Raw genomic sequence first — 14,781 nt, forward strand, 5'->3', positions numbered from 1 at the left:
CAGCCTTTCAAGATGCTGGGATTATAGGTGTGTGCCACTGTGCCTGGCTGGTAATATTTTAAGATATATTCTGGTACAATAATGAAAAATACCCCAAATCTAAAAGCTCATTTTCTCTCTCTCTCTCTCATACACACACACACACACACACACACACACACACACATACACACTTGCTTCTGAATTCCTAGTTGGATATTATGCAACTGGGGCAAAAGCAGATACAAAGCTGATGTTAATGAGATGATGTAAGGGAGTATGTTAAAGAGATGATGCAAGGGAGTGTATTAAAAAAATGATGTAAGAGAGTGTGTGTAAACTTCTTTTTTTTACGACAAAATCAGTCACTTTTATTTAATGAAACAGTACAAAGATGTGTGCAAAATTAAAGTTCATGATTAAATACACACAGGTAACATGCATACTTGACATGGAGACAGCAGACCACACAACAGCAAAGGAAAACGACAAAACTGAGAACTTGCCACTACACAGATTTTAAAAGTTTGCAACCTGAAATGAAAATCACAGAAGAAAGCTTCTCTAATAGGAATTTAAGAAAATTAAACACGTAGCTCAACAGCATGGACAATGTGGAGCCCATGACCTAGTGCAGTCACCAAGTGTTAAACATGGCAAGAGCCTTCGGCTCCCAGAAGGTTAGTGTGCAGCTACTCACAAGTGCTGGGGAGGGAGGGTGGTGGAGAGGGAAGTGGGCAGGAGGGGCAGAGGCATCTCCCTCCACGCTGGGCAGGAGCGGCAGGGCTGCTGCCCACAGCAGTGGCGCTCTCCTCCATGACCAACCTTCAGACACTGTTCGCTGCTCTGTACCCATAGATGGTGGGGAAGCGCCGCAGCACCCCCATAAGGACAGGGCTCTGGTGGGTGGACACAACTCTGTGCTGGAGGGTGGTGTTAGCCTCGTCCTAATGGCTCCAACAGGGTGGGGACAGCTACTTGAGGCCCAGAGCAGGCTGTGCTCCCAAGAGACACGTGTCCAGGTGCCAGGACTGCAGGTGCGGGCTCCAGGTGGTGTTGCACTGCTGACTTCTTCACTTGTCTGCTTCTCCGAAAAACAGTGGGTTTGTGGCAGGAACAAACCTCCATGTGCCCATCCTTGGCAGTCTTGTCCCTAGGCTGGGATGGAGCCCACCAGTAGAGGATGTGCTGGAGCTACTAGCTAAGGTGGCAGCTGAGCTAAAGGGTAGTGGCTGGCGGGCAAGCATGGGCTGCCCAGAGCCACCGAGTGTCCAGGTGTGGTGATGAGCATTCTCTTTAAGTCGTGTAATGGGAGACCTTTCTCAGGAAGGCAGAGAACCACATATGGCTTCGAGACTGAGGTCCTGGGCAATCCCTCCAGCCCCGTTCCCATGAGGCTCTGGGGCACTGGCACCAGCCCCAGGAGACCGGGGACGCTGGGCGGCAAGCACAGCCTGCTCACGGTGAAGTCACAGTTTGTCATTGGTCATTTCCAGGAACTGCGCATACACGTCCCGGATGCACTTGCCCTTGGGGTTGAACAGGAACTTGTAGTAGCTGCCGACGGCACAGATTGCAATGACCGCATTCGGCTCTGTTCCAAAGGCACAAATGCATGGAGAGCCTGAGGGGACCTGAAACTTGGAGAAACTCGTTTGGAACTGAAGTATTTGGGGAGAAAACTGGCTGATGCCAAACTGGACTGTTTATTCCGCTTTGGGTCTTCAGCTGCAAAAATGTGCACTGTGCCATGGTCACTGGACACACAGATGAGAGAAGCATCCTGATTGAAGTTGATGCAGTAGATGTTAGCTGCTTGGGATCCTCTTCGCAGCTCCTGGATCAGGTGCCCTGATGAAGTATCAAATATTCTTATAAGGGTCCCTTTTTCAGACGCAGTTGCGATTCTTGTGCCCTGCAGGTTGAGAGCAATGCAACTCAGGGGATGCCCTCATGTGCGGGGATGTCCACAGGTGGCTTCTCAGTGCTGGCCAGGTTCACGAGCTGCACGTGGCCAGTGTGGGTGCCAGGGAAGGCCAGGAGGGAGTTATTACTGTTGGGACACAGGACGCAGAGGCCTTTAGGGTTATAGCAGGTTTCAAAGACGTGCAGCTGGTGGGGATTGTGCGTGAAGGTGAACGAACACCTTAATCATGGAGTCCAGGACCACCACGATCCGGTCTCGCCGCAGCTTGACAGCCTTGACCTTGGTGGAGAACTCTATCTCAATGACAGTCTTCTTCTTCAGGTCGTCCCAGATCATCACTTTGTTAGGAGGGTATTTTGGCTTTTTTCCACCACCAACTAAAGCTAAATAGTTGCAGTGAAATAACATTTCCACGTGGCCAACTCCTCCTTCTAAAAATTCTTGTTTCTCTTTCTCTTTCAGTGGATCAGTGTTATAGACTCAGAATCCATTTTCCATCCCACATGCAAAGCATCCGTGGTCCTGGTTGAAACTGGCGTTCAGCAGCCTGTTGCCATGCGGGTTACAAGGCAGGAGGTTCACGGCGCTGCTGCATGCCCCGCAGACGCCCGACGGTCGGTCTTGACCAGCGGCACGGAGGCCGCTGCAACCCTAAACTTCTTTATTATAAAGAAAGTAAGAGCAGATAGTGCCAGGATGGGGGCACTGCAGAGTTTCCAGGGAGTTGATAGCATTCTAGTTCTTGCTCTAGAATATTAAGTGTTTGAGAAAATTCAACAAGGAATATTGTCTTACCTGACCCATTTACACTATGCATTTATAATACAAATTTTCAAAGTAAACTGAAATAATGAAGAAAATACCAGAGGTTAACTCATGCATTTGGTGCCAACTGCGGACTCATGAGGTAGCAGCTTGGGAGGAACGATGGTCACTGCACTTCCGTCCCTGTGATGTGTGCGGACTTCAACTGGGATTTTTTGCAGTGGTCACAATATTTTATGTCTTATCAAAACACAGGCAAGGAAATGTGTTGTGCAAAGAGTCTGGTGTGAAATTCCTAAAAAGAAAGGAACACAGGAAGGTCTGAGGGGGAAATGAAAGTGAAGGGAGAGGGAAGATGAGGCGAAGCACTGGGGAATGATGAGTCTGAAGCCCAGCTTTCTGCCAGAATCAATGGGAAAATACTGTATGTCTGATCTCTTTCCATATTAGCCCTGGAAGAGACAGCATGAACCAAAAGAAAGCATGGCCACACCTGTCCTGTGGTGCAACTGTCAAGCATCATTAGCGTGCACAGGATACCCAATGACACTTACTCTGATCTTGATGAAATTAGGGTTAACTGCCCCTTCTCTGTGCTTCCCGGCAACTGTATTCATCCCACAAGTGTCACCACTTATCACACTGCTGAAATCACGTGTCTGTCTCCTTCACTTTACTGTCTTTATCTTCTAGAGGGCAAGGACATTGTTTTATTCATCTCAAGTTGCGGAGGCATAGTATATGCGTGAATCAATGCATATCTGAATTAGGTGAGTGGATTTTAAGATGGGCTTACGAGGAATTCTCAATTATTTGTGTACATAAACCTGCTCCTATAAAATACAGGCACTTCCTTTTACAAGTCTTTTAATTGCTTAACTCTAATTTATTGTTGCATTTGATCATCAAAATAAGTCTCTCAATGTAAATTTATTAGTTTATGGGAGCACTATCACAGTCCTGCATGGCAAAGAAAGGCAATCTTTAAAATACCCATTTTACAGATGGAGAGGCTAAAACATTAAAACAAATTGCTGTTTGTCAGTCACAGTGGCACGTACCTGCAGTGCCCACTACTTGTGAGGCTGAGGCAGGATGGTGACAAGTTCAAAGCCAGCCTGGGCAAGATAGCATGACCCTGTCTCAAAATAAAATTAAAGGCTGAGAGTATAGCTCAGTGGCAGAATGCTTGCCTAATTCAGTCCCCACATTCCTAGTTATGAAAGGTGTATGCGAAGTGCCTCTCTCTCTTCCTCCCCTTTCCCTTCTCTCACTCCCCCCCCCACCAAGGGGAGGGAAGGTGGAAAGTCATGTTCCTAGCCATTAGCAATTCTATAGTTTCCTATATGTGAACTATAGCAGGTGAGAAGAGAGAATGGGAAAAGGGACCGAATTCTTATGCATTCTCAAAACATAAAAATAATGGCATTGCTGAGAATATGGCAAGCATTCCTATTTCCATCATTATTATCCTAATTTTAGCATCACTCATAAACTTCATTACATGGGCTGGAATGTAGCTCAGTAGTAAAGCAGGTATAATGCACGTGTGAAGCCTGGGTTCATCCCAGCACCACAAAAAACAATAAAAAAGGCAGCTTCAGCTTTTGGCTGCTGTGTAGAAGGTCGTGTCTTGGAGCCAAGCAAGTGAGGGGTCCAACCATCTCCTTCCATCTCTGTCGCTGATCTGCTCACATATCTCTGGAGTTTTGCTTTATAACTAGTGATAAGGAGATGTGGCTACTGAGAGCGTTAAATGAGATATATAAGATGTACAAAACCCTGCAAAGAAATAACTCCATAAATGTTTCTGTTGCTTGATTTGTCTGTTGGTTTCCTTATCTCTAATGAAAATAATAATGGGCCTACTATACAGGTTTCTTATGAACCATAAATCAGTTAATAAATGTAAAGGACATAGTGGTGCAAGCCTGTAATCCCAGCAACTCCAGAGGTTGAGATGGGGGAATTGCAAGTTCAAGGCCAGCCTCCGCACCTTAGCAGATCCCATCTCAAAAACAAAAAGGGCTGGGGAAAGTAGCTTAATGGTATAGCATCCCTGCGTTCCACCCCAGGAAGGTGGTGGGGGGTGGTGGTAAGAACATTCCTGATACAGGGCTTAACAAATTAGCTATTGATATTGTAAACGTATTGTATTGTAAACGTGACGAGGGCGGGGGTGTCGGATTTTACAGTTTCCATTTTCCCGTACAGCCTAGCGTCCTGCGCTAGGCTTTGCCTCTAGACTCCTCTAGTTGGACACCTCCACCCGCAATCCCAGAATACGCCGCAGGGGGCGCTCGAGTCTAGGACCGTCGTAGACCGGAACCCAAAACTTAGGATGCTGCCGCGCCGGACCCTCTTCGCTCTGGACGCGGGAGCCGGAAGTGGCGCTCAAGACCAGGGCGCTGCTGGGTGAAAAGGGGTGTGCAGCGAAGATGCTGCTGGACTTGTCGGAGGAGCATAAGGAGCACCTGGCCTTCCTGCCGCAGGTGGACAGCGCGGGTAAGGGTGTGGCGACGGCGAGGTGCGGGGAGAAGGCCGGGCGCTGGGCGCTCACGGCCTGCCGACTTCCGTTTCAGTGGTGGTGGAGTTCGGGCGGATCGCGGTGGAGTTCCTGAGGCGAGGGACCAACCCCAAGGTCTACGAGGGCGCCGCCAGTAAGCGGGGCGGGCGGGAGCCTCGGTGACTGGAGCGGGCCGCGGGGTGCCGGGTGAGGGTGGGCGGGGCGCGGGCTGCGGGCCGGAGTTCCGTGAGTCGTTTCCTCGGCTCCAGGGGAGCACAGTGTCGCCCGCCCCTCGGAATCGCTGGGCGTTGGGGGTCCCCAGCTGCGGCTCTGGCGTTCCTGGCCGGCCGGGCAGCAAGCGGGTGCGGTCGGGGCGCGGCCCCCGCGGGCCAGCCCTCTGGGCCAGCGGCTGTGCGCTTGCGCGTGCTGGACCTGCACTGAGCTGGAAGTCCGGAAGGCGTCAGGCCAGCAGAGGAGAAAGCCAGACGCCGAGTTAAAATACTTATTTTTAGGTAGGAATTTGAACAAAAAGAAGAACGTCGCACGGTGATTGATTTATTCGTTTTCCTTTTTTTTAGGGAAGCTCAACGTGAGCAGCGACGCTGTCCAGCATGGTGTGGAAGGGTTGACCTACCTGCTCACCGAGAGCTCCAAGCTCATGGTGAGGGCTCCTGTGGCATCCAGTGTTGCCCAGACCGTAGGCCGGGGACGGAACGTATGAGGAGGAGGAGGAAGGAAATGATCTACTTTCCTTGCACATCAGCAGTATAGGAGGCAATATTGGGCATCTTAGTTCTTTTTATATTTTAAAAAAGTATTTTTTATGTGACAGTAACTCAGATCTTGGAATAGTAAATAATGATTATCTTCATCTATAAAGAATGTTATAGACAAGTGAATTAGGGATATCAGATATATCTTTTGTGTATAACAAGTATTTTATCATTTACCTGACAAAAATAGATTTTGATGTTCTGTTCAATTCAATTCATTTGTAGATTTCTGAAGTGGATTTCCAAGACTCTGTTTTTGTTCTGGGATTCTCTGAAGAACTGAACAAATTGTTGCTTCAGCTTTACCTGGACAACAGAAAAGAGATCAGGACTATTCTGGGTGAACTGGCACCCAGCCTTCCCAGTTACCACAGCCTTGAGTGGCGACTAGATGTACAGGTGTGTGTGTGTGTGTGTTTTTGAAAACCTGACATAGAATAAGAATTATTTAAAGATTGTGTCCTACTTATTGTATTCTTTACCATGTCAACCAAACTCTGATTTGAAACTGGTTTTTTAATCAATGTTCATTTTCAGACCATTTCACAAATAGTTCATTTTCTTTTGTTAACGTGTTTAATTTAACTTAATTTGATTACTTTAGCAAAGCAAATGGTTAGCAGACATTTTAGGTGGTATTAACTTTTTAAAAACATTTCTGCTTAAATATAACACATATATAAGAAATACATAAGTAAGCGTACAGCATAATGAATTAGGTTGTGGGGAAATTCCCATGAAATGGACATGAGCATCACCAGTATCCTAGAAGGATTCTCCTTGCCTCCTCCTAATTATTGCTTCTTCTGTCCTTTTCAAAGGTAACCAGCATCCTTGTTTCTAACACACAGAGTTTACTCATTTTTTCTCTTTCCACGTTTGGAATGATTTGTTAAATACTCTTTGATCTCTAGCTTTTGCACAAAATTATTTTTATGAAACTTATCTTTCACTTGTTTTAAAGCCACATAGTTAAATAAAAGGAAAGGCTAGGCATAGTGGCACATGCCTGTAGTCCCAGCTCCTCTCAGGGGTAAACTAAGAGGATCACTTGAGCCAAGGAGTTTGAGACCAGTCAGAGCAACATAGTGAGACCTCATCTCAAACAAATTTATCAATTAGTTAATCAATTTTCAAACTATTGCATGTAGCCCTTTATTATGCAGTAAAAGATAAGTTAGTAGATGTTTGTTGAATATGATCCATTGGCTGATAACAGCTATGCTAAATGTTTTGGGACACTAAAAGGTATAAGAGATTTAAGTAGTTATAAAGTAGGTCCTGAAGGGGAAAAAAGAATATAATTACATAAATAAAGATACCAACTGAGTGTTTAAAAAAATCTTTATTTATTTATTTATTTATTTGAATAGTTCAGTGTGTACTGGCATTATCTAGAAAGTTTTTTAACCAAAAAAAAAAAAAAGATACAAATATCTGGTATACTGTTCTGGTTCTTAAACTTGGTGCACATTAGAATAACCTGGGGAGCTTTAAAAAATTTATAATGTCTATGTTCTACCCCTAGTGATTCTGATTTATTGGTGTGAGGTTTTGCTTGGACATGAGAATTATTAAAAGCTTCCCTTTCACCCAAATAATACTAAGTACTGTTTGTGAACAGCTGTTAGAATAGACTCTTCATGATTTGAATTAAGGTAAAGTGATCAAATAGATTAGAAATTCAGTTGGAGTTTAGACTTAACATCACAGACAATAAATAGGAAGCCCTTGTAGATTCTTGGATAACTGAGAGTAACATTTAGAAAAAAGAAGAGAACCACAAGCTCTAAAAAAAGAAAAAGAAAGTCACATTTAAGAAAATTAATCTGGTATCTTGGGCAGACCAGAATGAAAGTGGGAGTTAGAAGTAGGAAGAACTTGGGGCTTTATGTATTTTTCCCTCTCTATGAAATACCTTCCCCCTGCCTTGCCATTACTTCTGATTGTATTCCTTATCCTTTTACATATCAGGTTACATCAGGGCTCAGTCCACTGTGGCCTGTGGGTCAGATCTGACTTGCTGCCTATTTGTCAAGTTTTATTGGAACATAATCATGCTTATTTGCTAACATATTGTAGATGGCTGCTTTTGAGTACAAGGTAGAGTTGAATTAGTTGTGCTGGAAGCTGTGCGGTTCTGCAAAGCCTACAGTATTTATTATTTGGTTCTTTACAGAAATACGTGGTTTGCTGGCTTTTGCTTAAAATGATTCCTCCCTCTGAGAGAAGTTCCCTGTGCTGCTAGTTACAGTTTAATCTTAGTGGCATTTGTGTTTTCCTTTTCACGCACCTGTGTTTCCATTTTGGAAAGCCATTTCACTCCTATAGTACCCGTTTTATACAGCACACAGTGAGCTGTTAACCTGGGATAGCAAGGAGCATGCATGTCTTGTATGCGCTCTTTTTTTCAAAGTCTCAGCATTTCCTGTATTTCTACATTCTTCTAAATCAGAAGAGAACTCTGACACATTCCTGCCACCACTTTGCCTCCTGCCTGCATTAGCACCTGTGCTGAGCCTTCATCCCTGTTACAGTTGAGGAAGTGCCCATGTGCCAGCTGTGGACAGCCTCTTCCCTGTATGCCTCAGTCCATAGCAGATGAAGAGATAGGTATAGAACTTGCATACAAGACTTGTTCCAGACCACAAATGAGAGTGATTTCTCTGAAAGCTGAACTGAATCTCATTGGTTACTCATGGTTGATAGAAAGAAGAGCTGGTCACTCCACTTTCCTGTATATCTAAAAAGAACAAAATTTTTAAAATTAAAAAAAAAAGAAATGCTGGTGGTTAAAGGGAGAATAGTTTCAGAGAGGAACAACCATATCACAATACAATGTCACTGGAAGTAAGAGTAGCATTTTACACTGGGGACCATTAGGGGTTGAGAAGATGAAAGGCTTAGGATTTGGACAGAAAAAAGCTGTACATGTCATGCTGTATTTTGAGGTTTTTCAGTTGGGATAGTGTGGCTGGCTTAGAGAGGTTGCTCTCTTGTCATCAGCATCCTTAGTATATGTAGATAACCACAGAAAAGACCATTTTTATCATTTGATGCTACCATATGTCCATTCAGTTATCAAACCATTCCTTGGATTTCTGGAGCGTGCCAGGCCTTGTAGACATAGTGCTGTGGTTTGGCTCTGTGTATTACCCAGGCCTGTGTATTAAAGACTTGCTCATCCTGTGGTGCTGATGGAAGGTGATGGAAACTTGAAGAGATGGAGTCTGATGGAAGGAAGTTAGGCAGTTGGCGGTATACCCTTGAGGAGATGTTGAGACTCTAGCCCCTTTCCAATTCTCTTTTGTTTCTCTGCCTCCATGAGGTAAACAGTTCTGCCTACCAGGTGCTCCCACCATGAGCCACAGGCCCATAAAAAACAGAACCAATTAAAGGTGAACTCAGACCTCCGGAAGCAAAACCCTTGAGCCAAAATAAACCTTTTCTCCTGATAAGTTGATTATCTCAGATATTTTGTCACAGTAACAGAAAGTTGATAAATATGTGTAGCAATGAAGAAATATATTTGTCTTTAAGTCATCACAATTTCATAAAAGAAGACCAAAAAGCAAACTAAAATCCAGCATGATGAGTAGCCATGATCACAGGATATGGTATAAACCAGACTGCATGCTCCTTGACAGCAGATACTGTGTGCCCAGCTCTGTACCTGGCACATAAAAGTTTCATCAATGTGTTTAAACCTGTATGTTTAGATCTTTTGAATAACCAGGTGGAGATATGGGGGTGGTCATGCTTAGGTGGTCCATCAGTAATTTATCTTGTACATAATTATGACTCTTGCATGGGTGTTCTCTGGCTTTTAGGACTTTTTAAGGCCTCAGTAGCCCATGGAGTCTTTTGGGGCTTTATTGATTTACTTAAAAAAAAAATCTTTATTTTTTTAATTGTAGATGGACACAGTACCTTTATTTTATTTATTTTATGTGGTGCTGAGTATCGAACCCAGGGCCTTGCCCATGCTAGGCGAGCACTCTACTGCTCAGCCCCAACCCCAGCCCCTGCCCCTATTGATTTACTTTGATTTTCCATTATGAAGACATTTTTAGAAGTTAGAAATTACGAAATCGAGTTAAACTGGAGGCTTCATTTGCCCAGTGAAGTGACTTTGAGTTGCTGCATGAACATGAGGATGAGTGCAGGTTAACGTTGAGAAGATACTGAGGGACCTGCCACCCGTGGTGAAATAAACTTAAAGTTGAAAAAGCTATTCAGGACTAGTGGAGTCCCTGAGCTCATTAGATGAAACTGTTAGAAGGGGTTCTGACTGGAGTGGATTTTGCTGTTTGGGGGAAGAAAGCATGACAGATCACACCAGTCAAATGGGTAGGAAATGAATAACAGGACATGCTGCCTTTCATCTGGGAGTAAATTCACTTGTCTCATGGAGACTGGTGGTGAATGGACAGTCACCATCTAATTATTGTGTGATTGTTCATGGGAAACAAAGTAATCATTATAGTTTAGCTTCTTGTAGGAGCATTTCCCCAGACTTCATAAATTATCAGCACAATTGATGCCCTTGTTAATAGCGTATGTACATTGAATGCATCTGGGACTGATGCGGAAGAATGTTGCTTTGGGGGCTAGTTCATTCATAGCTGCATCAAAGCATCCTTTTCCTGTCCTGCTCACATATTATAGCACTTGCTCTGCAGCAAGTAGAGGGCTAAATTCTTGTAACAACTTTAAGTGAAACATGACCTATGTATCCTGTTACCTACCCTTTTTTTTTTTTACCCTCTTCAGGGCCTTGAGATGTAGTTCTTCAGACTAAACATTTTTTCCCCTAAGTTGCATCGACATACAACATTTTAGTTTAAATTTACTGTTATTGTTATGTTCACAGGAAGGACAGAATTTCATCCCCATTAAAAAATAAATTCATATCAGTGGACCATGTGGGCTTCTGTTCTTTATCCTGTAGTACTGAATGTCATTTAACTTCTTTCTGAGGAAAAAATGAGGCCTAATTATGTCTTACGTGTTTGTTAGGATGTTAAACTAATTTCTGTAATTTTTCTTTTTTGTCTCAGGGATTGAACCCAGGGACACTTAACCATTCAGCCATATCCCCAGCTCTTTTTATTTTATTTTGACACGGAATCTCACTAAGTTGCTTAGGGCCTTACTATGTTGTTGAGGGTGGCTTTGAACTTGCTGTTCTCCTGCCTTCAGCCTCCAGAGCCACTGAGATCATATGCATGTACCACTGTGCCTGGCCTTTTCTAAAATTTTTAAAGAATGGTATGCATAAATGTAAAGGAAAGGAAGGACATAGATTCTCATCTGTCAAGGAATTTAGATATCATTTCTAAAAAAAAAAAAATGGATAAATTGATTTTAAATCTTTCAACAAAAAATGTATTAATTACACACTTAAATACATTTATCCCTGTCAATACAGATGCAGGAGGAAAAAGCAAAACAAAAAAACCCACAAAAATAAACAGTGTACATTTGAATGAATAAGTAGTATTTTCAGTCACAGTTTGCATATCGTATCTATAATTTTCTGTACTAGGAAATGATATTAAGAGATATTTCACTTTATTAAATACTATTTTTTGTTCAAGGACTAGTTCGTTCAAAGGGATTGGCCTGTTTCCAAATTATCTTGGAAACAAATTCATTAATTGCAAAATTTTTAAAACATTAAAATTGCAGCCTTGGATAAGTATCTCACCTAGAATTATTTAGAAGAAGTTATTAGAATATTCTGTTATTATTAAATTAATCCCAAAATCTCAAGTTTAGATTTGTTCTTACTGAGAAGTCTCTTCAAGTGGACTTCCTATCCTTCTGATATGACTATAATAATTTTTGACAGCTTTCTTGTGTAGTAAGATATTTCAAGGCTCATCGTACAACTCCTGTCCCTTGACGCAGCTCCTGCTGTGAAGTGGTCCTTGATTCTTTACTGGAGGATGGTCTTTGGAGAACTCTGTTACACTGGGGTTGAGTGCCATCCCTTCAAGTTTATCATTGTTTATAGTTTTGTGTTTTTTTCTTTTGAAAATATGTCAATAGTGCTTATTTGTTACACTTTAGAACATATTACACAAAAGATTGTAAGATTCCCAGTTTAAAGAAGAATAATGAAACAAATACATGTTTACCCATCACCTAACTTAGCAAGTAGAATAAAATCAGTACTTTTGAGTCATCTGGGCCCTTCCCAGTTTTAACCCCTATTTCCCCAGCCACCTAGAGGAAAATCTTAATCCTGAGTTTTTTGTTACTCTTCTTTATAGTTTTTTAAAATATTTTTGTCTCTAAATTGTATATTTTTAAATATTTCATATGTTCTGTGACATTTTTAAATTAAACAAATTTTTTTTGTAGTTGTAGATAGACAGCATGCCTTTATTTTGTTTGTTTATGGTGCTAAGGATTGAATCTAGTGCTTCACACATGCTAGTACTTTATGTTGCTGTAGTTCATTTCTTTTCACTGCCATTTAGTGAACAGTTCATTGTGTGTGAATATTCTCAGTTTCTCCATTCTATTGAGATGTTTCTGATTTTTTGAAATGTTTTGTTTTGGGCTCTTGAAAACAAATACTGTTATGAATAAAATGTATATGTGTAAGAGTTGAAGGTGTCTGCCTAGGAGTAGAATTGCTGATAATGCATATTGTTTTCAAAGTGATCTCTCACCGCACTCACTAGAATGAGCAAGAGTTTTTCGTTACCATTGTTTGCAGTGCTTGATATGGTTAGGTTTTCAGTTTTTACAGTCTGATGAATGTAAAATTGTATTTCATGAGGTTTTTTTTTTTAACCATTTTCCTGATGTATGATAAAGGTGAACATATTTTTCTATGTTTACCTGTCTTTTGTGAAAATGCTTATTCATATCTTCATTTTTTTCAGAAAAAAATTCATTTTTCTCTTGGATTTTGTTTTTTTTTCTTACTACATCAGAGGAGTTTGACATACATTCTGGATACTAACCTTTTTTTAATTATAGACATGTTACCAATTTTTTCAAGTTCTCTTTGAAGAAAATTTATTAAATTTACTAAATTCATTGGTTTTGTCTTTATGATCTGCACATTTTGTATGACATTTAAGAAATTTTTCTGTACCACAGGGTTTCATCTATATTTTCATTTTTTCTCTCCAAAGGTTTTAAAAGTTTACTTTTCATTTTGAAGTCTGTGTTCATCTTAAATTTGATTTTGGTGTATAATGTGAGGTAATTATAAATATTTCATATTCTGCATGTCTATTAAATAGTATTGTGCTCTTATTCTATTTACCATCAAGCTTGCAAGCAGAAGTCTCAGGCAACAGATTAAACCGGCAGTGACTATAAAACTACACCTAAATCAGAATGGAGACCACAACACCAAAGTTCTGCAGACAGACCCAGCCACCCTACTTCATTTAGTTCAGCAACTGGAACAAGCCTTGGAGGAGATGAAAACAAACCACTGTAGGAGAGTAGTTCGAAACATCAAGTAGTACCAAGTGTTAAGGTCCTAATGCCTTTGACTCATTTGTGAATGGATGACATTCAGGAATTACTTTTCAGAATTAATTTTTATTAATTGGTGTTGATAAATGCATCTAGATTCCATGAAATTTCTTTTCCTATTCCAGGATATTGAGGTCATGATCAGAAGCTAAAGTCAAGTTCCTTTCCTGGTGCTAAATGTGGTCAGCTTCTTTACAGATTGAAATGTAATTTTGTATTTTAAATGTGTAAATAGGATTGAATCAACTAGAAATGAATCTATATTGTTCATATCTTCTGTATATATGAGTAATACCCTGTTTTTTGGTACTTTTTTTGTCTGCTTAACTGTTATTTTCTTCCTTATTGATCAATTTTGAGAATAAAATTTACAGCTACTTCCTTTCCTATTCAGAGTATTTCTAAATAGTACAATATTTCTGACTTTTAAAAGCACCTCATGATGTTACTAGCCACAGAATAATGTAAAGTGAGTATGAGTTTTTTTTAATTATATGCCCATATTGTTATAGGAAGTTCATGCATTTTTCTTTGTATGTAAAGTAGTTTTTACCATATTGCTGAAGTTTGGCTTATGGTTAATTGCCTTAAGTAGTACTCAATTTTGTGTGATTATTAATAATATTTTCACAAGGATTAATTTTTCCCATATACCCAAAGTAACTAAGAGATACACTGTCATATACATTTATAAATAACAAGAATAATATAATCAATGCTTGTCACTTTTTATCATTTCGTTTGATAAACTATACATGGGGGATGGAAGACCCTCTTCATTACATTATAAGCAAATATCCTTCCTACCATACAAGTTTGATTTGTGTTTTGTTGTTTTTAAAGAGGTGAACGAAAGGTACTGATCTGAAAAACTCAGATGCTGATTTTTGACATCAGCCTGAGACAGTACAGAGACACAGTGGGATGCTGAGAAAGAAGAGTTTTATAGAAGGGTAGAAATGGGGTTTAGTCTTCCCTGTATGTCCAAGGCCTCATCCCTATAGAGCGCTGCAGGAAGGCCTGAAGGAACCATCAGTCTCTGAGCTACACTCAAGGGTGAAAAACAAAAATTTTAAGATCTGAGTGATGTCCTGTTTCTCTCTCAGTAGAGAGTCTTACCAGGGAACAAAGAACAGTGTCAGAAAAGCACACTTGAAATTGCCTCAGGGTCGGTCCCCTGCAGGCATCTGGACCACTCTTTTCCATTAAGTATGTGTTGTGCATTTACAAAACAAAGATATTCTCTGCATGTTAATTAGGAAAGTATAATCAGAAATCATTTTTAATTATAATGACAATTCAATTAATGGAAGTATCATTACCAC

General features: G+C 41.1%; 1 protein-coding gene and 1 pseudogene across 3 annotated transcripts; one reads left to right on the forward strand and one right to left on the reverse strand.

Annotated features, from left to right (window-relative positions):
- Positions 1-753: 753 nt before the first annotated feature.
- On the reverse strand, positions 754-2,710 carry LOC308653286 (WD repeat domain phosphoinositide-interacting protein 3-like; annotated as a pseudogene). Its single transcript has 2 exons — positions 2,702-2,710; positions 754-2,557 (listed from the first exon to the last, which is right to left on the reverse strand). The product of its transcript is annotated as a WD repeat domain phosphoinositide-interacting protein 3-like (transcript).
- A 2,340-nt stretch (positions 2,711-5,050) lies between these two features.
- On the forward strand, positions 5,051-14,496 carry LOC308653740 (COMM domain-containing protein 2). 2 transcript variants are annotated; one of them, XM_081302423.1, is made up of 5 exons: positions 5,051-5,176; positions 5,254-5,331; positions 5,756-5,838; positions 6,176-6,349; positions 13,246-14,491. In XM_081302423.1, exons 1-5 carry the CDS (start codon positions 5,110-5,112, stop codon positions 13,441-13,443), a joined length of 600 nt encoding a protein of 199 aa, XP_081158549.1. In that variant the 5' UTR covers positions 5,051-5,109; the 3' UTR covers positions 13,444-14,491. The 2 variants fall into 2 exon arrangements, with proteins under 2 accessions (XP_081158549.1, XP_081158550.1); XM_081302424.1 differs by lacking the exon at positions 5,254-5,331 and having other exon boundaries at positions 5,083-5,176; positions 13,246-14,496.
- Positions 14,497-14,781: the final 285 nt, after the last annotated feature.

This window comes from Spermophilus citellus (genome assembly GCF_964194105.1).
Source record: "Spermophilus citellus genome assembly, chromosome: 7".
Lineage (NCBI taxonomy): Eukaryota > Metazoa > Chordata > Mammalia > Rodentia > Sciuridae > Spermophilus > Spermophilus citellus.